General features: G+C 44.9%; 8 protein-coding genes across 8 annotated transcripts; 1 reads left to right on the forward strand and 7 right to left on the reverse strand.

Moving 5' to 3' along the window:
- Positions 1-20: 20 nt before the first annotated feature.
- On the reverse strand, positions 21-1362 carry BJ212DRAFT_797331 (uncharacterized protein). The gene is made up of 3 exons (XM_041344096.1): positions 1208-1362; positions 496-1148; positions 21-443 (listed from the first exon to the last, which is right to left on the reverse strand). The coding sequence occupies exons 1-3, from the start codon at positions 1253-1255 to the stop codon at positions 425-427; spliced, it is 720 nt and encodes a 239-aa protein (XP_041187563.1). The 5' UTR covers positions 1256-1362; the 3' UTR covers positions 21-424.
- Positions 1363-1996: 634 nt separating this feature from the next.
- On the reverse strand, positions 1997-3317 carry BJ212DRAFT_1449495 (uncharacterized protein; the record flags this gene model as incomplete). Its single annotated transcript, XM_041338704.1, has 5 exons — positions 1997-2047; positions 2157-2606; positions 2673-2732; positions 2785-3137; positions 3218-3317. 5 exons carry the CDS (start codon positions 3315-3317, stop codon positions 1997-1999), a joined length of 1014 nt encoding a protein of 337 aa, XP_041187564.1.
- Positions 3318-4136: 819 nt separating this feature from the next.
- BJ212DRAFT_1303842 (AIG2-like family-domain-containing protein) lies at positions 4137-4607 on the reverse strand (the record flags this gene model as incomplete). The annotated part of the gene is made up of 1 exon (XM_041333495.1): positions 4137-4607. The coding sequence occupies one exon, from the start codon at positions 4605-4607 to the stop codon at positions 4137-4139; it is 471 nt and encodes a 156-aa protein (XP_041187565.1).
- Positions 4608-4916: 309 nt separating this feature from the next.
- Positions 4917-7800, forward strand: BJ212DRAFT_1390208 (OPT oligopeptide transporter protein-domain-containing protein). The gene is made up of 12 exons (XM_041336980.1): positions 4917-5038; positions 5103-5172; positions 5223-5311; positions 5365-5476; positions 5528-5695; positions 5745-6020; positions 6079-6187; positions 6235-6275; positions 6325-6734; positions 6784-6924; positions 6975-7183; positions 7243-7800. Exons 1-12 carry the CDS (start codon positions 5013-5015, stop codon positions 7629-7631), a joined length of 2040 nt encoding a protein of 679 aa, XP_041187566.1. The 5' UTR covers positions 4917-5012; the 3' UTR covers positions 7632-7800.
- A 129-nt stretch (positions 7801-7929) lies between these two features.
- On the reverse strand, positions 7930-10598 carry BJ212DRAFT_1390217 (cytochrome P450). Its single transcript, XM_041336981.1, has 12 exons — positions 9930-10598; positions 9826-9869; positions 9672-9753; positions 9550-9623; positions 9482-9496; positions 9125-9423; positions 9015-9073; positions 8918-8957; positions 8849-8859; positions 8623-8799; positions 8276-8572; positions 7930-8213 (listed from the first exon to the last, which is right to left on the reverse strand). Exons 1-12 carry the CDS (start codon positions 10335-10337, stop codon positions 8052-8054), a joined length of 1668 nt encoding a protein of 555 aa, XP_041187567.1. The 5' UTR covers positions 10338-10598; the 3' UTR covers positions 7930-8051.
- A 3232-nt stretch (positions 10599-13830) lies between these two features.
- On the reverse strand, positions 13831-14220 carry BJ212DRAFT_1209658 (uncharacterized protein; the record flags this gene model as incomplete). The annotated part of the gene is made up of 2 exons (XM_041329205.1): positions 13831-13888; positions 13940-14220. Coding segments are annotated over 2 exons (339 nt in total), but the record flags the coding sequence as incomplete, so codon positions are not given.
- Positions 14221-20850: 6630 nt separating this feature from the next.
- Positions 20851-21500, reverse strand: BJ212DRAFT_1283028 (uncharacterized protein; the record flags this gene model as incomplete). Its single annotated transcript, XM_041331722.1, has 2 exons — positions 20851-21074; positions 21128-21500. 2 exons carry the CDS (start codon positions 21498-21500, stop codon positions 20851-20853), a joined length of 597 nt encoding a protein of 198 aa, XP_041187569.1.
- Positions 21501-26165: 4665 nt separating this feature from the next.
- On the reverse strand, positions 26166-26975 carry BJ212DRAFT_1449499 (uncharacterized protein; the record flags this gene model as incomplete). The annotated part of the gene is made up of 4 exons (XM_041338705.1): positions 26166-26460; positions 26527-26563; positions 26613-26682; positions 26751-26975. 4 exons carry the CDS (start codon positions 26973-26975, stop codon positions 26166-26168), a joined length of 627 nt encoding a protein of 208 aa, XP_041187570.1.
- Positions 26976-27089: the final 114 nt, after the last annotated feature.

Here is a 27089-nt window from a genome sequence, read left to right on the forward strand (position 1 = left end):
CCGAGAGTATTAGACCACGCGTCCATATGTTTGCAAGTATAGGTCAAGATTTTGTCGTGAACAAGATAGTGGTATAATATCTCGAAAAAATCCGCGCTGATATTATGAAGATTCGCTTCCATCTTCACGGGTCCAAAGGGAGCCATATGGACTACTATTTCAAGGGCGTGTGAGCGGAGAGCTTCGTGGAACACTGAGACAGGGCCGTCGGCACGTTCAAGGAGAAAGAAGAGGTACTGGAAACTCGAGGCGAGGGCTTGCTCCGTGCTCCCTCTACCAGGGATAAGAGGCCGGAGAATACGGAGAGTCGAGAAGATATGTCTGATGGAGTGTCGGACGATGAATCCTTCCCGTATCGCAGCACTGTGCATGCTCGTTCCTATGATAAATTTGACACAGGTCGAAAACATTGTCACGACTTGAATCAGCTCCACCCGGACGTCCTGGGAGGTTATATCAGGGTCCTTGACCACTGACGGTATGGCCTTGACATACTTCAGAGCTGCAGAAGTGAAGGGGCCGATGCCACCTGACACTTCCAGTAGTGTAGTCACAAAGGACTCGTTGCGCATGCATTCTGCAACCAAGAAGGTGGTGACAAGTCGAAGAGAAGTGATGTGACCGAGGTCACGCAATGGCACTTGAACGCTCAATACATCTTCATCTTTTGTTTCAATAGCCAGCACCCACAGCTCTGCGATCGGGCGGCAAAGGGTGGGCGTAGTAGCGAGTTTTGAGTTCCCGTCAAGGTCGCGGCCAGCGATTAAGCCATGAAACAGGATGCTGGCAACAAGCTTGATGACAGGCGTCCTGTCGACGGGTCTATAGTTGGCCCTGCACATAATGAACTGGTTATGAAAGAAAAGGAGCCAGGGAACAACACAGTTCCAGGCGGAAAGGAGACATCGTTTTTCAGAATGAACATCGATATTGCCCAAAGTTGTGACAATCCCAGTGAGGGACCACCGGGCGAGCTCGATATCGGTGGTAGCGGCTGGAATCGATTTTACAGGAACGCGATCTGGGTTGAGGTGCACGTAAAACACTGGCTGCAGTATCTGTAATTCAGATTCGGAACAACCTGCAATTCGATTGCAGAGCAGCTGAAAGTCTGTAACTGAACGGTCCAGCACTCCCTCAGCCAGCGTCTGAGCAATATAGCAGTAAGCAGCGATAGCAAATCAAAGATCGATCGCAAAACACTCACAAATACATCTTGGGGCAGCTGTGATAAAAGTGTCTCGAATGAGATCATCCACACTTAAAACGGGTGATCGCTGTGCAGTGCGCACTGTCAAGCTTCAAGAGTCGTGGTCTACTAAGTCTCCCGTAGGAAGAAATAGAAAGAAGATGGCCGTTTCTTGTTCAAACCATAGCGCGCTTATCATGATATTGATATGACCTGGATCTTATCAAGCTTCATCCTGAGAAACTTTTGAAACCGAGTCGTGAGCCAAAATGAAGTTCAATTACTTGTAAGATGAATTATGTGACTCAATGTCTTTCAAGCTTGAGGTGACCGTCGACGACACCATAAGCTTCTTGCAACTGAAGCGTCGAGCGCAAACTGCGACATTAGACAAGTAAGTAACTATAAGTGTATTGTGCGTGCAGTGCAGAGGTGTGCGTGGGGGTAAACGGAGCGAAAGCATGGTCAATGAACATAGCAACGATGGATAATCACTACGTGCTATGACTGCGTCATCCCCGTCCGGAGATGAACGATCTGAAGGGCCCCGTCGTGCGGGTAATGATGTAGTTCTGGACTATGCAAATGGTACGATGATGTTCCAATCATGATACCCAGGATGATGCAATTAGAAGTTCGAGGAAGTCCCGTTAAGCGCGGGAAAGTCGGTAACCCTCTGTCAGCACATGTGGGTAGGAGGTAGTGGTATGAAGCCGCTTGACGTGTAGGACAGCTGCGTCCGTCGAGATAGGAGAGTAGCATGGAATACTGATTAGGCAGTTGCAAGAGTCGAAAGCATCATGCACCCTACGGCGTGGGCTGCTGCGTCGGCATGTCTCTTGCCTGACCTTGAATGTCCTACAAGAAGCGCATGAGTTCATATTACGCTTCCATATGAAAATCACGATCATGGCAGCCTCATGGGCCCACAATCAAGAAATCGAGATTAGCCAAATCAGAGGCTCACCATCCTTGGCCTTTTAACGGGTCTTGGACGGACTCCATTCGACCCTGCACGGACTCCAGCCATGCCCATAGATATGTTTGTACCGTTCACACTCGGGTTGGGTGGTAGCGCAGGGCCATCCTCAAGTTCACGCTTCTTGCCTCGCATGCCGCCGAGGGCGGACGTATCTGTTCGTTGCGACGCGGCACTGTTCGGCACAGCTGATCGCGGTGCAGCGCTTGTTGGTGTAGTTGTGCGAGTTGATGCTGTAGGGGGTGGTATCGATACAGCAGGAACATGAGGCTTCGAATGAATGGGTTGCACTTGTGATGCTACAGGCGGTTGTTGTGCGGATGGTTGATTTGGATTTGATGGTGCCACTTGTGGCGGGGGGAGCGTACCGGGTGCGCCGGGTATGCCTCCCGGCGCAAGACCTTGAGCTTGAGCACGTGCGAGTTTTCTAGACTCTTTCTGCGAAAAGAAAATACGTGATGTTCTGGATGTTAAAACTTATGGAGATGAGAAAGCCACACGTACCCGTTTTCTCCTGTCTTCCTTTGCCTGTGCAGACTCTACGACCAAAGTACTTGCATTCCACTGGTGCAGTATCATCAAAATACAAGTATGGTGTAAAGAAGGAAGAGCGTACCCCTTTCAGACCTTCCGCACTGACGGTGAATGCTTCCCTCTGCGTCCGTTCATCGAACTCGACGATTGGTATGCGTTGCTTTGGTGGTACCTGCATCATCGTAGTAAGGTAGTCGTCCTTCTTCATCGAGTGCTTCCCAGGGACACTCTTTATGAGGAATCGGTAAGAATTCTTTTTCATTTTGTCATTACTGTCTGGAAGGGCGGCCGGTGTAAGTGGTGGTATAGAAGCGTGTGACAGTGGCGTCTGGGAGGGAATGGATGGGCGGACATGCTTATCATAAGCAGAATGAAGATTAAAGCGACCAAGAATGTCCTGTGTGCTTGTAAGGGATGTTCGTGGAGGGGGATGTGCTGTAATTTGTGAGATTAGTCGGGTGTGAAACGTAGTAATCAAACGCTATGAGAATGAAAACAACTAGTGACGCCCGTACCAGCTGGTGTTGGTAGAAACACGAGGTCAGAGTCTTGAGTGATCGTCGACGGGCCTGCCACGGCATTCTGATGACTATTTAAGTCGTCCTCGACGTCCATGTCGAGTAGTGAAGAGAACGAGCGGAGATCAGAATCACACTCTGAAAGCGCGTAAATCTTAGGCTGCCTAAGTTATCCGAGGCAACACAAAAGATCAGGGAAGCAGCGTGCTCGCGGATGTCGCGGTAATTACCGACGATGAGCAAAGGCTGTTGGTCGCCGTCGTCGTCGATGGCAGGGACAAGGGGATCCAACAAGTTTGACACCGCAAGAGAATATGAATCGGCAAAGATTAGTCAGCCACACGTGGTTTGTTGGCGGGAAGGTTGACTAACTTTTGAAATCACCTTGGGCAGCAACGTCTATACAAGACTTTGTGGGCCTTGTGGAAGTACTGTGACCTTTGTGGACTGTTGAATATGGTAAGCCTTTATGTTCCTTATTCTTGCGTACATGATACACATACATGGATACTGACCTTTGCAGTAGAATCTTAATGATGACCGAGCTAAATGATACACGGGAACATTGAGAGTACTTGGTCAAGGGCTAAAGATAAGTGCTTGGCACCGCACACGAACTGTCACGAAAAACTCGGTGGACGCGAGATGGGAGGCATACAGTACGATGCAATGCCCCGCATGGCCTCCATGATGTTGGGCGTAAAAACATCCGATGGAAAGTGTACTTCTAATGTGACACTAGTACAGGATTTGCTGTAAGTGCTGAATACTATCGGTAATTTATTAAGCTTGCAGATAATGCCAATGTAATACCCCAATGGAAGGTCTAGGAGGATTTGTTCGTCAGAGGAACTCGATGCACGACCTCGAGCGCAGATGATGCTGCAGACAAGCAGGGACGAGACGCCGACATCAATCAACCGATGAGCACCATTCCACCAAAGCGCTTGAGCCAGGCATCTAGCCTCTCGGTTTCAAAGTATTCAAAATCCCAATCCTCCTCTGCTAAAGCATCTGTTCCACCCTTCCACACGTATGCGAATGCATCCAACTTGCTTCCATCGAGCATATCCACTACAACCGGAGTTCGTTCGTACGAACTACCTTCGTAGTTGTCCAGTTTCTTCCACTCTGAGAGGCTGGCGGGAAAGATTACGTATCCATCAACAGTGCAGTTGTCATTGCCACGGATGAGCGCGGGATAATCACGGCGATAGACACGACGCCTTTCGAAACCTGTTATTGTCCCAGGTTTACGCTGAGAGAGGACGTCTCCCGCTTTTGATGAGTCACCTTTGATTGCCCAGGCTAGGAGAGGGGCGGCCATTAACGTCCCATAGACGAATATTGGCGCAACAGGGCTGTTGGTCGAAGTAGCAGCGTCCATCATAGACTTGTGCAGAGTGATAGGGGTCTAACGATTTCACCAGAAAATATGTTACGAGCGCGGCTACCAAGTAGCGCAATATCAATATTAAGTCCACCTGGTACGCCACAAAGAAAATTACCTGGGATGGTGGAAAGAACAAGTTGGATAGTTGATAATGGTGTCCAACCCTTTAAGTAGGCTGGTAGGGACAATTGTGACAGTCGTGTGCGTCGGTGTTTTATAGGGGTTGATTAGCCAAAATTGGCGAATATTCCCACAACTTGATCATGAGGCCAGGAGCGGCTGCTCAAAAGATTCTTGAGCTCCGCCCATCTTCGGTAGACATCCGGCATCCGTCAACACCTACAAATATTAACAATGCGCACTACGTTCCGTTGATCATACTGTTCAGTAAGAGACACCATGGGTATATGGACCTGGATTCGGAGGTCAGGCCCAATTAAATTTGCTGCATGGCTTTCTCCCAATACTTACTACGCGGGGGTTCTTCAGTAGGTTGCGGGAACCTCAATACTGTGTCAATGGAGAGACAGAGCCTCGTTCAAGCCAGCCCGAATTCACTGTGCGTGGTGCATATTCCGAGAAGTCCTCCGGATAACTCATGTTCAACAGTTCCAAGCGGTCGCTATAGGCCTGCTAATAGGCTGCTTGCTGTGCTTTACGAACTTGTACTTTGGATTGCAGACAGGATGGATTAGCATGTGAGTCACCAAATAGCCGACAAGACAAAATAACTGATACGTTAGCCATGAAGGATGTCACTTCAATCCGCCTTAATTGGTTTCTTGCTGTCCAAGATGCTCCCAACTCCCCTTTCTCCGCAGGAAATAATCGTAGTGCAGACCACTGCAGTTGCTACCGGAACGGTGGGTCATCTTCTCATCTTCTTCATAACCGGCTTATCACTTCCTTCACAGATGCCACTAGCAGCGGGGTTTGTTGGAATTTTACCTGCGCTGGGTCTACTTGAGGAGGAAAAGGATGGGAGCCCACCAATTCGTCTTTCTTGGCTTGCTGCTATAGGATGGTCATGCTCGGTCGCATTTTTCGGAGTATTCTTGTCACCCCCCATTAGAAAGCAAGTCGTGCGTAGCATAACTCTTTATTGACCGAGGCCAGACTGACGCTGAAAAGATCATCAAAGAGCAACTGGCGTTTCCATCTGGCACGGCGACTGCTCAGCTGATTTCCGTCCTACATCGAATGCCCCCTCCAGATACTACGTTGCGACACCGCTCCGGCTATAGGGCAATTGACACAGAAGATTTGACACATCCTACCGCACTCACGAACGAACCTGAGAATAATCAGGAAGCCGCTGCAGAAAACGACTTTGACGAAAGAGAGGTTGTTCAGCGAGAAGGCTGGGAAGATCTGCTAATGAGCTTCCTTGCTTCCGGGGCAATGACTGTATGCAGTGTCCCTGTTACTTTCACTGGTTATATTCAGCTCACGTCCATCTTCAAAGCTTGCCGCATATTTTTTCCCGATTGTCTTCGCGATTCCGCTATTCGGGAAGTACCTAGCCCGAGAATGGCTTTGGTCTTTTACTCCTAGTTTGTCGTATGTCGGTCAAGGTGCGTGTGGCTTCGTCTAGTTAAGAGTTTGCTAAAACCTCGTGAAGGTATTATCATGGGTTTCCCAACCACCTTGAGTATGAATTTGGTAAGTCTGATTCTCCACTTATGTAGCCGCTGTTTATAATTTACGTCAGGGCATGCTTGTGGGTTGGGGTATCTTATCACCTCTGTCGAAGCACTCTGGGTGGGCTCCTGGTCCAGTCGGCGACATGTCTACAGGCGCGCGCGGCTGGATCCTCTGGATATCTCTGGCCATTATGTGTGCCGACTCCCTCATTTCTCTCCTTCCTGTTGTCTATGAGTACTGCATCAAACTAGTGACTTTGTATAGACCAACAAAGCCTGGGGACGATACAGAAATACATGAAGATCTTGAAGTAGAAACTGCTGACCGGCTTGTCCCAGCGAAGTGGGTCATTTACGGTCTTATAGGCAGTATATGCCTTGGGACAATTTTGGTGTGGATCGTATTCGGAAATGACGGTATCAAGCCATGGGCAACCTTGATCGGTTTCATGATGGGTGGATTACTCAGTATCCTGGGGTACGCTTTTCGATCCGATGGTATATTTCCAACTAATCACTCCACCTAGGGTACGTGCACTGGGAGAGACTGATTTGAATCCTGTAAGCGGACTAGGGAAGATCTCGCAACTCCTCTTTGCTTGGATACAACCTGGAAATGTGGTTGCAAACATCATTGCTGGGGGTGTTGCAGAAGCTGGCGCTCAACAGTACGGTTTCTCCTTTACTATGCTAAATATGCGCTGAAGAGCAACCCCAGAGCTGGAGACCTTATGCAGGACCTTAAGACTGGTCATCTGATACGTGCTTCCCCGAGAGCCCAATTCTATGGCCAACTTATTGGATCATCATTATCAATTGTTGTTTCAGCGACCGCCTATACCCTGTACCAACGAGCATATACGATACCCGGACCTTCTTTTCCTGCACCGACTGCGTACGTCTGGCTCAGCCTGGCTCGCCTCCTCCGTGAGATTTCATCATTGTTGGCTGGTTTGGGCTGCTGATGTATTGCTTACTTTTGACAGGTGACGGGCAACTTCCTCAAAATAGCGCCTCCTATATGGTGCTGTTTGCGATCATCTTCGGAGTCATCGCAGGTGTCAAAGTCATGGCTGCACAACACAACCACCCCTATACAAAGTGGATCCCTTCCGGCATTGCATTCGCCATTGGTTTTCTCAACACGCCTTCTTTTTCTTTGGCACGTTTGATCGGCGGGATCATCGAATATATGTATCACAGGCGCATTGCAAAATCCGGAGGCGCAGATATCAGGTTGATTGTGATTGCAAGTGGCTTTGTGTTGGGCGAAGGAGTGATTAGCGTGATTTCGTTGGTGCTGAAGACATATGGAGTGGGCGTGGCAAGTTGTTGGGGCTGTTCTGGGGGCATATGCGCTGGCTGCCCTGCATAAGATTTCGATGTGGCGCGAATGGGTGCACGGGCGTGCAGTCGCTTTTCTGTAGCTTTCGTATTACTTTGCGCTTGACATGCATTGTTTTCCGGACCTAATATTATTCCACTTCGGTGTACCAAAAAAAGTATGTATCTTGCTTCACTGCAAAATACCCGACACGCACCAGTATACACAAAATTAGCTGATATGCGCTCTTAGAAAGCAATTCAGGTCATACCGGTTCCTGCATGGGAATCTAGCGTGGAATTTTAAAACACAAACGAACAGGCGTGGTCCCAGTGCAATTCGTCCTTGACTCGTCCCAAGAAAATGATGAATTGTAGTCCTAATATCGAGTACCCCTCAAATATACAAATGTACAAACATTTCCAAGATTGCGTTAGTGTACAGTTCTTACGGTGGCATTACAAATTACAATCACACTTCATAGCGGCGCACCCGGAGGGGCACACTACATCCAGCCACACTACTCCCAACCACACTCGGTCTTGGTAAAAATCCCAAACTCTTCACGATCTGCACCCCAGGGCCGTCTGCCATCTCAAACACGAAGTGTCGCACAAGGACAAACAGCACAGCCTGGGACAACATGAAGCCCGGTCAAAACGCATTGCGACCAACGCTCTTGCGCAGCTGCTTACCTTAAACTCTGTCAACGCAAACAGCCTCCCCGGGCACATCCGCGCACCATTGCCGAAGGTCATCAGGCGACGATAGTCATGCAGCGTTTCTTTAGTTTCATGTGTGCCTTCGTCCTCTTTGAGCCACCGGGAAGGTTTAAACAACTTTGCGTCAGGCCCCCACATACTGACTGAGCAATTGAGTGCAGCGAGCGGGATCAAGACCTCCGTCCCCTTCGGAATGCATACATTGTCGGTGGAGTTACCAGCATCCGTGCGCATGGGCTCGCTGAGTGGGATCACGTCTTCTTGTGTAGTCTGTCATGGTTAGTCCGAGTAGTTTGTATTGAATTTTGTCGAATACGCACCACTCGTAGGATTTCTGTAACTGATGCGTGGAGGCGAAGAATTTCATTCACTACAGCATTCAAGTAGGGAAGCTTATTCATGAGGTCGTCATATGAGGGTGTTGACCCGAACTCTAGACACTCGTCACGAAGCTTCGTTTGCATGTCTGGATTCCGCGCAAGCTCTATAAAAGCCCACTGTGAAACTTAGAAACGCAGTTGAAGCAATGAACGGTTCGAAACCTACTGTCATACTGACTGATAAAATGAAGGAATGGTGAGTATGCGGTTCTTTTGCTAAACGAATGCATGTTACCTGCCGTAGTCTCGGAGCCGCCGAGAAGTATAATTTGTGCCTGGCAGAGACGGAGATTGGTGTCGTATCGTTCGGGAGAGTTCAATGATTCGCATACCTGGGCTAGTACCTCTTGTGGAGTCAGTCCCGCGCCCTCACCAGATTCTTCCGCTTTCACTACAAAATAATTGTAACACTCGCAATCTTGGAAACGAAGGACAAACTCACAGAGCAGGCCCAAACATGATTTGTCCCCCTGGTCAGCGCCACCGGTCTCTTTTTCCTTGCGCGTCCGCAATAGCATCTCCTCACATATTTTGCCAAGGATCAGATTCAGCTTCTTGGAGTACTGTGAGCGAGGCAATGGTAGCTTTAAGATGGAAGGAAAACGTTGTGCGAGGAAAACCAATATGTGGGAAACGCCGGTAAATGAACCAAGCACATGTAGGACGTGCGCGGCGTCGCAGTCACTTCCATCAAGTGCGCCGAAATCATGGGACAGGATGGCTATGCCTGCACTGTCGAGTCTACGTGGTGGGTATTGAATGAGACAGCAGCCTCGTGGAGAGGAAGGTATATACATACGAGATGTGATTCATCCTACACAATATTTGAGTGTACAGGCAGGAAACTTTTTGAAAGAAAATAAATACCATTGTTGAACATCAATTACAGCGCAATCATTTCCACTGTTTGATCCTATCTCAGCGTCCCAAGCGATCACTGCCTGTGACCTGTTACGAGTGCAGTGATGGGCTAGCGATTGGAGACTCACCTTGTGAGCGATATTTTGGAAAATAGAAGTCAAGCTGCGAACAGCAGCTGCGCCAAAGGCAGGGTTGAGGGTCTTGCGCTGCCTAATAAATGAGAGGGAATGACATGGTCCACGTGGATTTAGTTCGGCACGACTTGAAGGTCATAATTGCTACCTTTTGTGACTTTCACCATCGGCCCACATTACTCCTCTTCCCACCTGTCAGTCGCGGAAGCGAGTTATTATCTCGTAGCTGTAGAAGAAGGCAAAAGGACATACTGCTATCTCAATGGAGATCTTGCTGAACGGAGTTTGGTTATAGAACCATGTGTCTCTCGCAAAGAAATGAGAGATTGCTTTTGGGTCCCATAGTATGACCCTGGACTGTCCCAAGACGTGCGGGACCTTGTACACTGGTCCGTACTCTTTAGCCCAATGTTCATATAGTTCAGTGGTAACGGTAGAATCTAGTGCTGTCTTGGCGAAGCCATACACCCAACTTGGACTCTGAGGTCCTCGTATGCGTGTCGTTCGTTGTCTTCGGCGATACACTCGCAGAAGATAGAGGGATGTCAGTATCAGAACTGAGACACATGTCGTTGAGCCTGGCAGGGGCCCTGTGAGGCAGAGGTCCTTGAAGGTAAGCCAAATGTCCCTGCCGCAATAGTTGTTTTGCGACAAATCCATGGTTGTGAACGAGGATCATCATCGTTGAGTAATGGCTGCTCAAATACTACGAGCAGAGCACAGGAAATTGAGGTCCCTGAGGGTCATGCCAACTGCCTTGTCAGCCCATAGTGGGGCCATATCGATATATCCGAATCTAAAGAGGACCGGGATAAGCCTAAAATTGGGATAAATCATTCATTGTAATCTGCCATTATCCAAACTGATTCCAGGATTCGGATGCAGTGCCCTATAATTACCCTTCCAAAATACTTCGGCTCCCAAAAGCTCCGGAAAACGTGCAGTGTAACGCAAGAATGTAGTGTCAAGACCTCGAAAAGCTCGTCAGCTGCAAATTTGCCTGACAGCGGTGGCAGAGCGGACTAGCGGCGATCGAGCAAGCTGAAAAATAATGTGCGCTGGAACCAGATTAGGGTTCCGGGAATTTGCATCAGGCAAATTTGCCCGGCAAATTTACCCAGCAAATTTACTGTGAATGACAGTGTCAATTTCACACCATCAAAAACATAAGTGGGATTCAAAGTAAAATTTTGAATATTCAAGAAACACGCTGAAAGCGCGTTGAAAAGTGTTTGAAAGAATTGCGAAACTTTTCAAAGTGTGAATTTAAACTCCGCTCGATTACCTTAGCCACGCATACAAGTCGACGATTAGGGGTTAGGGTTAGACGCAATGCCTCGAACATCCGTGCGTCAAGACCTCTTACACCAGCTAGATGCTGCTTCGCTGCAAGTTGCATTGGCTCGTATAGAGCATGCTAGACGTAATACAGAAGATTCTGAATCATCCAGCTCCGATAGCTCAATCTTAAGTCCTATGATTATATCCCCAATATCTCCTCTATCAGATATGTCTGATGGTTCAACTAACTCAAGTACTGACTCCTCTGATATTGATCTACACTTTCTGTGCCTTTTGGGAGATATTGTGGTGCTTCATGATAAAATAGAGAGAGCATGAGTCCTCCATTGCCCTGATGAGCCCCCCATGCATGTGCTGCAGATTCAGCTCTTACCTCATTTTGCTGCCCATTGCCCAGATCTCTTTCGCCAGAAATTGTGTGTATACCCTGATGTTTTCGATGACATCCTTGACTATATCAGCGATAGTCCCATTTTCCAAAACCACTCGAACAACTGTCAGCTTCCCATTGCCCTACAGCTTGCAATCTTTCTAAATTGTGCAGGTCACTATGGCAATGCGATAGCTAACGAATATGTCTGCCAATGGGTGGGTGTTAGTGTCGGATCAGTCACTAACTGCACCAATTGTGTCATGATTGCTCTACTCGAGCATCATGATGAATTCATCTTCTTCCCAAGTCTCACTTCGAATGATGCTGCTCATGCCTGAGACTATGTCTCGAAGATCTGCCCACAATGGCGCAACAGTATCTTTGCTATGGACAGCTCTATGGTTAACCTCTGCTATAAGCCGGGGCTCTTCAGAGACACGTTTTACAACTGCAAGTCTGATTTCTCCCTCAATTGCCAGGTATGTCATTTTTCTTCTCAAATTTCAACTGATAGACCTCTTATAGGTAGTGGTAATGCCTCATAACCTCCTTATTGTGGATTATTCAATCGGCCACGTCAGTAGCGCACACAACGCATATGCTTTCCACTCAACACACATTTTTCAAGAGCATGAGATGCTCCTTGGAGACGAGCACTGGATCTGGGCTGATAGTGCTTACCCTTTGGAGACCTGGTGCATTGTGCCATTCAAGAAGCTGTGCAATGGTGCACTGAAGTGGGAGCAAAAAAAATTCAACTTTAATCTGTCTACAGTACGTGTACTATTTTTTTTCGTTGTGTGTACTTACTAATTTTTGGACTTAGGTCCATGTTTGTATCAAGCATGCCTTTGCAGCGCTCAAAGGCTGTTTTCAGTCCCTCTGTGAGCTTTAACATCCGATACAGACTGAGAAGCACCTTGAGTACACTTCATACTGGATTATGTGCTGCTTGATCCTCCACAATATGGTCATCTGGTTTGAGGAATGGCATCGCGCCGACACTACAGATTGGGCCAGGAGGCAGGATGGGTCTGTAGAGGAGCAGCAGGAGGAGGATGTTGGTGAGGATGGAGCCAGCGATACGACATACGCAGGAACTCCTGGACAGGTGTCTTGCAGTTGGTTGATGGACCACTTGCTTGTCACACTTGAGAGGTGGAGGCAGGCAGAGCAGGAGCAGACAAGGCGCAACAGGTAACAGTAGGGACACACAACATGTAAAGCATACTGGACATACAACAATGAGATTAGGAATGTGCATATCAACGTGATGCAAACGAAAGACAAATGTATTATGAATTAAGTGGATGAGGAACCCCCCTTTGATGAAGATGCTTCTTTCAGGTTGATCAACTTGATTTCAAGGCAAAGGGCAGCCGCCTTCTCAGACTGAACTTTGACCTGTGCTTTGAGAAGATGAAGCTCGAGTGCCTTTGCCTCCTGTGACCGCACATGCACTGAAGCAGCTTCATCATGCTCTATTGCACCCTGGTCTCATTGGAATTGGAGCTCCTGCTCTTGGCAATTTTATACTCGGAGGAAGCTGCCTTTGCAGAGTAGATGTAACTCATATCATCAGTAAGAGACCCCACCTGGTCAAGCACATCTGATGTTCCTGATTGAATGCGCCCTGAAAGGTTGTGCTTGTGCTGAGTTTGTCAGCATGAGGGCTGTGAGTCTACATGGGACAATGAAGAGAACGTCCATGCAGATGAGCTGGGGGTATTGGATGATGAGGATGCCATAGATGCTGGCTTTTTTGCATGGGGGGGCCATGATTCATGGCATGACTGACATGAGACTTGCCAGTGAAAGCTGCTTCATGACGATCATACTCAGAGGCATGATTTAATGGCTTGAAGGTAGGGGGTGGTGAGGGGGACATTTGGTATGGGTGTTTGCTGCTTAGACGCTGCTGAGTATCACTCTGATCCCCATAGTTATCTTCCTCCATCTCCAAGTCCTCAGCACCACCATCCCAATTTCCACCACCCATTGTGTAGTCCAACTCTTCAGGCACAGGGTCGTAGTCGTTATACGTAGGGTCATAGTCATCATGTGCAGGGTCATAGGCCTCAGTAAAGGTGGCAGGTGGGGCGCTGTCAGCAGGAGGGTTGGGTATGTTAGAGGTGGTAGTGCGGAGGAGCGTCATCATCCAGGAGGTTGTCGGGATCAAAATCTAAAGCCCTCTCTTTCCCCTTTGGTTGCGAGCATACCACAGAGCTAGAGGCAATTGGTTTGGTTTTAGGTTGGGTGAGCATGTGGAGGCCACCAGCATGATCTTTGCCAGGAACAGAGGAGAAGGTCTTTGGAGAAAAGGCAGGGTTGTCCTTCCACAATGCATCAAGGTCTTCAAACCACTGGAAATTCAGATGCTACTTGTGCTGTGATTTTTCTAGTTTGATAAGATAATTTAAATAATTTAAAACAAAACTTACCTCAGAGATTTACTTTAGCCTGAGGGTCGAGAGGGTTGACACCAGTGCCAGTCATCCCAAACCGAGCAATTGCAGCCTTATACTTCCCCCTGAGACTGAGATTTTGTCATTAGTATGTACAGACGAGATGGGAACAAAGTACATACTATGCAAGGTGATTGGCAATGGCTTGTCCAAACTTTGGCCTATTCTCTTCTACAGCATACTGGGGCCCATATACTGGGTCATTGGCGAAGATATGTTTGGCGATTACAAGGTGGATTTCGGCTTTACTCCTGCCAGAAGGACAATCAGTGCTGATCATCATGTTGCATTGCTTTTTGTTGTCGGAGAAGAGTATGCGACAGTTGGGTGAATGCACAGCAAGCCAGGATACAAGGGGGGTAGTGCGATCATGGTTGACAATTTCCCATCTGATCTTGGAAGGGGCAAAGTTGGTATCATCCCCAGGAGTCGGAGTGGCATCTCCATCATTCAGATCTGCTGCATGTTGATATTGGGGGGGGTCTGGATGGTCAGTACCTCCTCCTCCTCCTCCTCCTCCTCCTCCTCCTCCCCTCCCACAAGTCACAATAGTGGTACCCCTTGCCCTTGCCCTTGCCCTAGCCCTCCCCCTGCCACATGAAGGTTGCAGTGGTTGCAGTGGTTGTGGTGGTTGTGGTGGTGGTTGGAGCTGGCTCATATTCAGACCAGCAGATATTTGAGAAAGCTGTTGGAGGTGTGCTGAACGTCTTACAGCGGATGGGCGTATTGGGGGCATTATTCATGTGTAGCATGAAGTTTTGATTTCAGACTCCGATGCCTGCTGCCAGGGTTCTAAAAAGTTTGCATGTTTGTTAATGCTTTCAGGGAAGTTTCAAGACCAGCTTTGAATCCCACTATAGTGTCAATTTGGATGAATTTGTGTCTGCTGGACCCAGAACACCTGAAAAGCTTAAATATGATATACTGGACGATCCTGACAGCTCAAACACTTGAAAGATTCGCATAGCTTATTGCAGCTCTAGTATCTACATAGTTGAAATAAGGTTTATATTTAGTCAAACACCAATGACAACCAAAATATCGTGAAAATTAAGAACTTGAAAGTCAGTCCCTAATAATGCCAACAGCTTACATGCAGCCAAATCTCAGGGATTGACTGGCTGAACTGCGACTAGTATCTCAAGGCACTACCATCCAACATTCCTGTACCAGATGAATCAAAGTATGATTTTTCCAACTTCAGCCTGGATGCCAATTGGACTGCAGAAATTGGAGAGGCTGCAGCTGTCAACCAAGAGCTAGAGGTCAGGTTTGGCAGTCATGCTGGTGGCCTGAAAATCAGTGGAGCAAGGGCCAGAGACAGAAGCTGTTGTGGATGTTCTCAAAACTTGGATCAAAAAATATCCAGGTGATATTCTCTTAGAGAAGTGGGTGGATGATACTCTCAAAGCTGCATGAGGTCTCATTCTTGCAGCCAGTAACACTGTGAGTCAGTTTTATCTTATTTCTAATAAAATATTGACATACTAGTATATAGTTGCCAGTCCTTGATGTGGAAGTGGAATCTATGAAGCACAAGCCAGTTGATGTCAATAATCATCAACCCGAGAAAAGAAAGAAGGTTCAGAAACTCGATACACATATCCTGTCAACCTTTGATGATGACCTGGTACCTTACTGCTGATGAAGACAAGGATGCTCGGAAAGGTGGTGCTAAGATGCACCCACTACTTCGCAAGATTTTGAAGCCTTGTCATCTGGCAAGCGATCCTACTGCTACCAAACTTGTGCGGTGCATTGCTAGCCATGGGTGTAATGTGACATGGGCATGGCCAAGAGCTCGACAACATATAATGAAGCATGCTGCCCATGAGTGTCCAAGCATGGTGAAAGAGTGGTGGAAAGAAGCAAGAGAGTATATGGCGTCCCAGGCAACAGGAGGGCAAGCAAAGGTTGCAGAAGCAGCATTGGACTTGAGTTCTAACAAACATGTTCTTGCATTGGAGGTAACAGAATGGCCAATGAAGAAAGCAAGAATGGAGTTGCACTGGCATCTGGTTACCAGATGCCAGTATATGTTTTTCATTGATTATCTTTGACCAATTATTTTGATTTTGTGGCACATCTCAAGTAAGGTATATTGAGGAATAGGGTGTGCAAAAATAAATAAATATAAAGTAATGTTAAGTTCTAAACCTTTGCCACATCCCAGGAACTACTAGATACTGAGCAGACTCCTATACCCATTGGTGGGTGTGTAAGAGAGCCCATGGCATCCAGCCACAAACCAAACATGACCAAATGAAATTTCTCCAATGATTTACCGAAACTTTTTGGGCTACTTACATGGCAAGCCACACAATTTGTAAGCCCTATGTCAAAAATGGCAAGTGTTTGTTCAAGATCTGAGGTGTATTATTTTTATGGTTTTCACACAACCATCACGTCATATACAGTGGCTCAAAAAACTGTCCACATGTTTTGACATTTTTCACTATCTATGATATTGTGTGAGAATGAACAAATGGCTCAAGGACATGGTTATACCACATTGTAGTATGGCTTCAGGGCTTTCATTTGAGCCCTACACCGTGGGAATCGGTGGAGATATGGTGGAGACATAAGGCTTACAAAATCATGACTCATGCGGACAGTTTTTTGTGCACATATTAAAACTATATAAATCATCATTTATGACACCATAACAATCATGCCACCATTAAATAAATTATAAAGTGGTGTCATTATGTCATTTTAAAACCATATCTAACTATACAAACCAAAAATTTCCATATGTCATGGTTATATTCACCATGAAAGCCATCTCCTCTGCTCAAAGGGATAATATCCTCTCTCTGTCTTATGCTGGCCTCTCTGCTTGTCAAATTTCCTCTAGAACTGGAGTATCCAAGTCCACTGTGGCCAAGTTCATCAAAGAAAGTCACACAGACAAGGAAAACTTCTGTGAAGGGCGTCCATCCAAGCTCACTTCTACTGATAGGAGGGCTATTATTCAACATATCACTACAGGAAAGGCTGATAATGCTGTCCAGGTCACCTATTACATCAATTCCACCATCACATTCCCTGTCTCTTCACACACTGTGAGAAACATTCTCAAGACAGCTCATCTCAGGTCAGTAACAAGGAAGAAAAGGCTCTCCTCTCTATCACACATATGCAGAGATGACTAACCTTTGCCTTAGCCCATCAGAATTGGATTACATGGACTGGAAGCATGTTATATGATCATATAAGACCACAATAAATAGGATTGGGTCAGATGGCAAGGTATATATGTGAAAAATGAAGGGTGCTAGTCCTCTCTGCATATTATCTCCACCATATCTCCTCTGATTCTCACAATGTGGTGCTCAATCCAAAGCCCTGAAGCAGCACTCCAATATGGTATCAGCATGTCACTGAGGTCTTTATGTATTCTCACACAATATTGTAAATAGTAAAAAATGCAAAAACATGTGGACAGTTTTTTGAGCCACTGTAGATCATCTAAGGGATACTGTTAAGAACCATGTTGCTCATGGGAGAGAGAGACTGACTCAGAGGGGCTTGGCCTCAGCTCGTACGCTGTGCCCCTTACCTGAGTATGTGCCCTTCATTTTGTATGAGGTCCGATGATGGTCCAATGAAGTCCAGAGGACTTCCAGAGGCTGGCTACTCTGCTGGAGAGTGCTAGAGGACTTCCGGAGGAGCGCGGGAAATGTCCGGAGGAGCGTGGGAGAGTTCCGGAGGAACGCAGGAAGTGCTCAGGAGAGTTCCCACTGCAAGGTAATACTTCTACAGGAAACAGGATGGAAGGATAGGAGGTCCAAAGGTCCAGAGGACTGGAGGACAGGAGGGCAGGAGGACAGGAGGACAGGAGGGCAGGATGATGGAGGACAGAAGGACAGGATGTCTGAAGGTACAGAGGGCAGGATGTCTGAGGGTTAGGAGGATGGAATGTCCGAAGGACAGGATGCCTGGAGGTATGAGGGACAGGAGGTCCAGAGGTCTGGAAGGAATAGGGGCTACATTGGACTTCGTCCGATGTAGAAACAAACGGAGGTAGACTACCCTAAGGTAGAGTTGGAGAGACAAGGGTTGGACCTAAGTCCAGAAGGAGGGTAAGTGCCGGAAAGGCAGAGCTCCAGCCTAGGGAGTCAATCCCTAGGCCTGATGGGTAGGACAGACTTAGGTGGACCAAAGTCCAAGAGAGGATTGGGCAAGTCTAAGTTGATATTCAAACTGAGGAACTACAGGAGTATCTACAGGGGTTATATACTGAACAATATCTGAGGGGATCAGTAAGCAAAGGAGCAAGGCTATGTATGAGCATGTGGAAACACATTAGTAAGTAAGTCAGAACATAAGTAAATGAACTTGGAGATGAGGATTCATACAAGGATCAATAAGCAAGATGGAACAAGAGGTAACTGAAAGCCAGAAGGCAGAGAATGCCTAAATGGGGATAGGTGCAGGATATCGGACAGAGGGTGGAAATAGGTCCGGAGTTAATATCTGGAGGTCTGGAGATCTGGGGATCCAGAAGACAAGGTGGATACAGGACTGGAATATGAGAAGGTGGATATAGTCTGGAATCCGAGACAAGGTGAAGTCTGGATGTCTTGTTGGATGGAGTGCGCATAGGGTGGACAGGATAGGGTTGTACGGATCAGGCTAGCAGCAAGGATCTGGAGGTCCGGAGCTCAGGGGTAAATCAGGAGCATAGTCGATCCTGCTGAGGTATGGAGCACAGTGGAAGGGAATCTGGGAATGAGCTGGATATGAAGTGGGGTCCAGATGTAGGCTCGGAAGGCGTGGGAATATGATGGAACGTGGGTCCAGATTGTGGGATATGACAGATACCTGGTAAATAGATAAGGCATGATAACAATACAACACACCTAGTGATGCCTGGGACACAGTGGACTCATCCACATCCATTGAATTGTAGTCAGTCACTGGAGGGTCATTAAATTGAACAGCTGGCTGTGGGCTCATGTTTTGTGGGGAACTGATTGACTTGCTGACTGATAATTGAAAAAACTTCGAAGTTCAACACAAAACCAGTGATTGCCAAAAGTTGAACTGTGACAAAACAAAGACAAACAATCAATGATTTTAACAATTGTCCATCAAATGTCTTGTTTCTTTTGAAACTTCATCCTTGTGATAACAGATTTCAACCTGATTTCAAGATCTTTAAATCTCTCAACTCAATCATCATGTCCACTCCAGTTGACACCTCTTTGACCAGTCTCAAGGCATCCACTGCCCAGATCATGGCCATCATCAGTGGCACCTGGCAGATTCCCCCAAGTACTGAGTACTGAAACCCAAAACTTAGAAACAAACATCCAAACTTGAAACCTGATAGTCATAACAATGTATGAGTTTGGAGTTTGGAAGTCTCAAATCACTGAGTCCTGAGTCCTGAAACCCAAACATCAAACCCCAAATATCAAACCCCAAAACCTGAAACTCAAAACCTGGAACTGAAAGGTCATCAAAATGTATGAGTTTTGAGTTTTGAGTTTTGAGTTTGAAGTTTGAAAATCAAAACTCAAAACTCAAAACTCATACATTTTGATGACTTTTGAGTTTCAGGGTTCAACATTCAGGGTTCAATGTTCAGGTTTCGAGACTCGGTGATTCAAGTCTCAAAACTCGAAACTCATACATTTTTATGACTTTTGAGTATTGAATCACCAAGTCCCAAAATCCAAAACCTAACACCTGACAAGTTTCAAGTCTCAAATCACCAAGTTGCAAATACCAAGTACCAACACAACTTTGGGTGTCAGCATTCAGTATTCAGTACTTGGTGATTCAAGACTGGAAACTTGACACTCATATATTTTTACAACTTTCAAGTTTCAGGTTTTGGGACTCAGTGATTCAAGACTGGAAACTTGACACTCATATATTTTTACAACTTTCAAGTTTTGGGTTTTGGGACTCAGTGATTTGAAACTTGAAACTCGACAGTTGTAAAAATGTTTGAGTTTTGAGTTTTGAGTTTTGATGTTGGAGTTTCGAAGTTTCAGGTTTTGGGTTTCAATGTTTGGGTGTCGGGACTCAGCCCACCTGTCTATGTAATATACCCATCATTGGCCCACCCATATATATCATAAATATTTCACCACACCATCAGCCCACCTGTCTATATAATAATATCTGCCATACATCTCTCTTCAGCCCAGCTGTCTATAATATATGTCTATCCTACTCTACATATTGCCCAGATGGGCCTACCCATCTCCATTGGTAATAATATTTCTTCTGGCCCATCTGCCATCATCAAGGATATTTATAACATTGGCATAGATGGGCCCACCCATCCCCATCAGAAATAATATCCCTCCTGGCCCACCCATCAACATTGAGGATATACATAACATTGGCCCACAGTCTGCTGGCCCATCTTATACAGGATATTATGTAGGTCAGGTGACCTGTATAATACAGAGTTTGTCACTAAAGGGGCTCACATAAGACAGAACCTCACTATATTGGAGTGTTGGCTGTTGTAAATCTTGCATGATGGCGAGCTTGTTGTACTTGTCCAGTGCCATACAAATTGCACCTGATTGCCTGACAATGGCTCAAGATATTTGTCTTTCAAGTTTATAACCTGCAAAAGATTTCATTAGTAGAGTATATTAATAAACATAAAGCTAGTACTGGTTGATGAAAGATTAGCTTTGGACAACTCAAATGGGTGCTGGATGATGAGACCCTCAAGATCTTCAACCATGCAAATGAATTGCCATCATTTGCTATAGTGAAGTGTCTCCCAATAGTTCAAACATCTGGGAGCCCACCATTCAGCGATATCTAGGCAAGTCTCTAAATCTTCAACAATATTGATCTGAATTTGAAGATGGCACTCCACTGCACACCAAGCTGCTTGTGCCTGCTTAGTTGTCTGAGAAGCTGCAACACTCAACCCAGAGTCAGGTGTGAATGATGATGGTGAGTACATCAAACATTGATCAGATCTAAATGAGTTGAACTGTTGTCTGAATTGGTTATGAACTTTAAAATATGTGCAAATGAAACAAAATGAAACTTACTGATATCTGCTGAGTTTCTCAAGTGCTTCAACATAATCAACTGTGAGAGTGTCGTGTGCAGGCTCAGATGCAATAGAATCCAGATATGCAAGTTCTTTGGCTACCCAAGTCTTAAAATCCATGTCTTGCTCCAGAAAGGATAAGCAATAGGTGTCAAGTTCTTTGGTAAAATCACTAATCAGGGCAATCACTTGTTTGTAATTATTGAAAATAAAGCAGCCTACATTTCAATTAGATCAATCAAACATAATCAATCAGTCAATAGAAGCTTACTGAGTTCAAAATATTTATCCATGTCCCATTGGTTGAAATGCAGGTCATGGAACTGACTATAGTGAAAATATGATGCATGGTGAATGAGGCATGCTGTGGCATTCAAGCTTGCAAAAATACACTCACAAGTCTCAAGATCTTTGAGTCCAAAGCCACGTAGGTACATAGGATGATACTGCAGCTGACATTTGCAGTTATGAGCATGTCCATGGAATGCATTGACCAATAGTAAAAGCTTGTAATTCACAGCATTGTCTTGTATTGAGCTAGTGGCAACTGTCTTAGACAAGCTGCAGCCAATATCACTACCAATGGCTTGGTTGTCACCAAAGATGTCCAGAAGCTTATTGACAGTTGCAAGAGAGTATTTCATACTGTTGAGAATCATCAATAACATAGTATCAAACCATGTTGATAACTTACAGCTTGCCACTGCGGTGTATCTTGGTAACCATTTGAACAATCCTGTGTCAGCATGCATAGAGAAAGATACCAGTCTGTTCAAAAATATGTGTAGTGTTCTCATCAGTCGAATTAGCAGCTTTCTAATTGTTGGTATACAATGTGAGTTGTTCAGCTCCGCATTCACCAGGAGGTAGCCATACATCATCCTTAAATACATAAACTTGATCTGGGGGGATCATATACCTGCTGGGCAAGATATGGCAATCAACACTGCCACCATTTGCCATGTGTTTTGCAGAATTGTTCCCATCCATTGCTCTGAGACTGGCAGGATACAGCAGACATTCATTGGGTTGCTGTTGAAGTAGATTAGACAATAATGTTTTTAAAAATAGCACACTGACCTCAAATGTGCACGCTGGACAACCATGTTGAAGGTGCCAGTCAGGATCTATGCACCTGAGTGCTATATCCACCTGGGACTAAACTTCAATAAGTATTGAAAGATAGACATCAAATGTGATTGAAAATTGATTGTGGAATGTTTGGGCATAATTGACCTAATGATTAGTTAGAATGCTATAAGTCATGCACAATAAATGACTTACATTATGTATCACACACAAAACCTTTGTGAATGCCTGGATACTGAATGAAGACTGCCATCATCAAAGTTGATGATAGAGTTCAAGACATTGCATGCTGATTGCAACAGTCGGTGCAGTAGGAGAGCAGCCAAGTAGACCACATGCAATAGAGACACATTTTAATGTGAATGTGTACATTCTCATGTTACTAAGTAGTAACATAAATGGTGTCACTCAGGTGTGTTTCATGGCTGTCCTGCATATGACCTACCAAAATTTAGCAATGTTTCGTCCATCTATGTATTATTTATTTATTCTTTATCTCCCTCCCAAATCCCTCCCTATATATTCAAATAGTCATAATAACTACAGTCATTCCTTCAGTTTTTTTGTTGTTCAGGACTTAGCTACTTATTTGTGGCATCATATTATTAGTCACACAAGTTTTGTGTAACTCAGTCTACACCCCTTGGAGAGTTAGCGAGCTTTAGTGAAGTTTTTTAATTATGCAAATGGCTGTAATACATGACATGATAGATGATAGTAGGCATCTGTAAATCCACTGAAATGAACACTTAGCTTACATACATTACAGACACTTACAAATGCCTATGACTTCACAAGTGCACTCATGTGATTGGTGGAGATGTTGAACACCAACATTACACACCATATCTGGCTGATAGAAATCAAGCCTGGTTATCTTTCATTGGTAAGATATGATATGCTCAGAGATATGATATGATAGATGAGGTAGCAATTGATACATTGTTGCATACTGATTTAACTATGTCTGTTAAAAATGGGGAAATGTTACAATCAACATACACCCCTATTCTTTTCTCTTTTATCTCATGTTGTATTACATTATGATTGCTATTTGCTGTTATTAGATGATCTTATCATTTCTCTTTTGGTCTCTAACCAACTTCATCACTTTCATCTGTATTAGGTACTTGCTTGTATCTTTACCTACTCGCACCTGCCCTAAACTCTCTTAGCTATTCCCTATAAATATGTGACTTCATACACTGTAGTACTTCACTTGAATCTTACTAGGTTTTACCTGATCTTTCACTAAGGACCTCCAATCCTTAGTCATCTGAACCCCTTGATTCTAATAGTGAGCACTCCTTGTTGTTAGTCTTTGACCTTCCCTCTTTTGAGAACATGAACTCAGTCTCTGAATGTTCTCTTTTGAACTTTGACTGTGTAGAACCATCCTAGTTTGTAATAGGTGGTGTGAAATATGCAAGTACATTTTGACTTCAAACATTTTGAATTAATCACACAGATAACTAACATTGATTCCGGAGCTAATGATGTATCATTGGACCAATCCTTTTTCAAAGGCAGCATTTCCACTCACCATATGCATATTGCATGCAATGTAAAGTGCCACTTTTCAAGTGGTGGCATCACTGAGACCACATACCAAAACTGCTTGTTGCCAATGACATTTGAGGCCCTGCAACTATTAAAGAGTGCATATTGTCAAGGTCACAGATCTGCAATGGCACAAGCTGAGTTGGCTGCTGCTTGTGAATACCCTGCCATGGATATTGTGTAGTTACTCATTTGTGTTGAATTTTTGATGTAATTGTTGTAATTTTCTTGAAATTAATATGTTGCATTCAAGTGTTTGAATATGTTCTGAACTTGAACTGAATGCTTGTGAATGTGTTCACAAGGGTCCAGTCCAGTGTTCACCCTCCTTGCCTGAACCAGACCATGGGTCCAGTTTGGGGTTCACATTTAGAGGCCTAAGAACTGGTAACACACATGAAACTTGTTTTGTACATGGTCATGGCCATATTATGATTTATGCTACTATAAGTTATGTTACCATTATTCTACTATGATTTATGTTATCCTTCATTTCACAGAACTGAGTGCACATGAATACACAGTTTTTTTTCCCTCATGTTTGCTAGTCCTCATCTACTCAAAAGGTTAATTGATGTATTCACCCAGCTTGTCCTCTTCCTTTTTGTTGCAACTGTTAGGTATTCTGACTCACATTCTTTTGATAGCAAGCCTGCAAGACCTGGTAACCCTCAAAACAGAAGTCATGCTCAAGCAGCAGAAATGGCATATACAGTGGCTCAAAAAAGTGTCTCAATGTTTGTGACTTTTTGTGTAATTGCTGTACTATGAGCTAGGGTGTGAGAGTATGACTAAGCCATAAGGAGGTGTGGGAAAGCTCTGCTTCTAAGCTTCATGTTTGATCTCTCTAGTGTGAGAAAAATATGTCATCAAGTGAAGATATGGTTAATTTAATTTGGTGACTCATTGAGACACTTTTTGACTTTCAGTTTGACCAACACAATCTCTATAGTTCTGGTACTTGGATTGTCCTCCTGTTGCTCTAATTACTTCTGCCACTCTTCTATGCATAATATCTATCAATTTGAGGCATTCCTCATCACCAATCTTGTCCCACTCTGCTGCAACTTGCTCCCACAGCTGAAATAGCCCCTATTGTTATTATCATCAGCTTTTCTAATCTGTATACCAGGCAGATTGCTACTAAAACTGGTCTGAGCAGGGTTACTACCATTAGGATCATAAAAAGTCATTCCAGATAAGAAAAATATCAAATTAGATTGTCCTTTCAAGCTTACATCATATAACAACAAATTTCTTGTTCATAATATTCCAACTAGGCAGGCTGCCAATGCTACTCAAGCCACCAAATTCATTAATGACATCATCTACACTGCTCTCTCCACTCAAATAGTCAGGGATACTCTTAAGGCAGCCAATCTTAAAGCTGTAAACAGGCAGAAAAGCCTTTACTGTCTTCAGCCTATATAGGAAGGAGATTGGCCTTTGCTTTAAAGCCTCAATATTGGACTGTTGAGGACTGGAATAGAGCTAACTGGTCAGATGAAACAAAAATCAATAGGATGGGGCCAGATAGCTAGGAATATATGTAATGAAATGCAAAAGAACTACTAGAAGAAAGAAAGGTCAAGAAAACATTAGAGTATGGAGTAGGAAACTTGATGGTATGGTGTTGTATGAGATGGAATGGAGTAGGAATTCTCTGTAAGGTGGGTGGGAGGATGAATGCAAAGCAGTGCATTTCAATTTTGGAAAAGTATCTGCTCAGAAGCATGCAAGAATCAAGAATTAATGAAGAAAACATTACCTTCTAACAAGATAATGACCCTAAGCATACTTCAAGTTGACCATAAAATGGTTTGCAAACTATGGTATCAGTGTTCTATCATGGCAAGTCCAGTCCTCAGACCTCAACCCTGTTAAACAGCCCTGGTAATTACTCAAGATATCACTTGCAGTCTATCAAGATCCTCAATAGGGGTTATTTCAGCTGTGGGAGCAAGTTGCAGCAGAGTGGGACAAGATTGGTGATGAGGAATGCCTCAAATTGATAGATATTATGCATAGAAGAGTGGCAGAAGTAATTAGAGCAACAGGAGGACAATCCAAGTACCAGAATTATAGAGATTGTGTTGGTCAAACTGAAAGTCAAAAAGTGTCTCAATGAGTCACCAAATTAAATTAACCATATCTTCACTTGATGACATATTTTTCTCACACTAGAGAGATCAAACATGAAGCTTAGAAGCAGAGCTTTCCCACACCTCCTTATGGCTTAGTCATACTCTCACACCCTAGCTCATAGTACAGCAATTACACAAAAAGTCACAAACATTGAGACACTTTTTCGAGCCACTGTAGCATAAGTGAGGAAGGTGAGTAGTATCCTGAAGACAACAGGGTGGAAGAAAATCATGAGGCAGAGCTACCATCAACAACAAACACCCCACTCCAACTCCTAGTAAACATGAATGGTCACAAGATAAGGGTTCAAAATCTGACCAAAGGTGAAGGCAATTCTGTGTTCTTTAACCACTAATGTGTTCTACTCTGTGTTTGTTTTGATGCCCTTATACAAGTCTCCAGAAGTGGTGAAATATAATGCTGCCTCCTGAACCCAAGTTTCACATTCAGCCTTTGCTTCCTGCCAGTCTTCAGGACTTTCTTTCCTCAAATCATCTGCAGTCCAGAAGCCATATCTAACCCATCTTTATCAACCCTCCTGCAAAATATTGAGTGAAGGAAAGGTGCTTTTCCCTGGATGAGATCAACATGTTTCCATGTTGTAGGATTGCTGAAGGTATGAGGATGGTTGACCTGGGTGGAAACTCAATGACCAGTCCTAGGTCAAAAAGAATCAAATGACCACCCTTGGTTGGGTCGTAGTTTCCCAGAGCGGTAATGCTGCACATACCACTGGCAAAGTTTCCATTATCCATGTGGCCATAGGTCACTGTGGCAGGGCCAAAGTTGAACGTTGCTGCAGCAAACACACTATTTCAAAAGTTCCATTTCAAGCTGGGGTGCTTTTCCAAAAGAGAAGTTCTAGTGTTTGCATACAGCCTATGCACTTTTGGCGAGTAGCGGTGCAATATACCTTTGGAATTCAGTCATCGCATGGACTGACCCAGACATGAAGGGTGTACTGTTTCCAAATCTGGCAAGCCTTTGGATGGCCTTGTTCCTGAGGAGGGATTGGATGGCTGCTCCATTGCTCTTGGAATGTAACAGGTTTCCTGGAATCTACTACTGTTCAACTCACAGCCATTGAAGGCTCAATGAACATTTGGCATTACCTGCTGCCCTCTACCATATGAGACTCCCACTGGAAGGCATGGATAGCATCCTCTCCGGTGTTCCCTGTTAATATATCTGAAAACACACTGTCCTCTTGCCTGCTCCATTGCGTTGCAGGCTGCCTTTGCAGTATGTTTCCAGGCATCACCTTTAGGCCATCCTGCCAATATGCCAACAATGTGTTTGTTGTTGTCCAATAAAATGTGAGGCATACTGACATATCCCTGTGTAAGGTCTTTTGTTTGAATACACCATCCATCCCATTTCACGAGTTTAAATCCATTCTGGAGCAGGCTGTCAAGCTCCTGAATGCCTTTACCATGAGC

Source organism: Suillus subaureus, assembly GCF_016647635.1.
Source record: "Suillus subaureus strain MN1 chromosome Unknown BJ212scaffold_49, whole genome shotgun sequence".
Lineage (NCBI taxonomy): Eukaryota > Fungi > Basidiomycota > Agaricomycetes > Boletales > Suillaceae > Suillus > Suillus subaureus.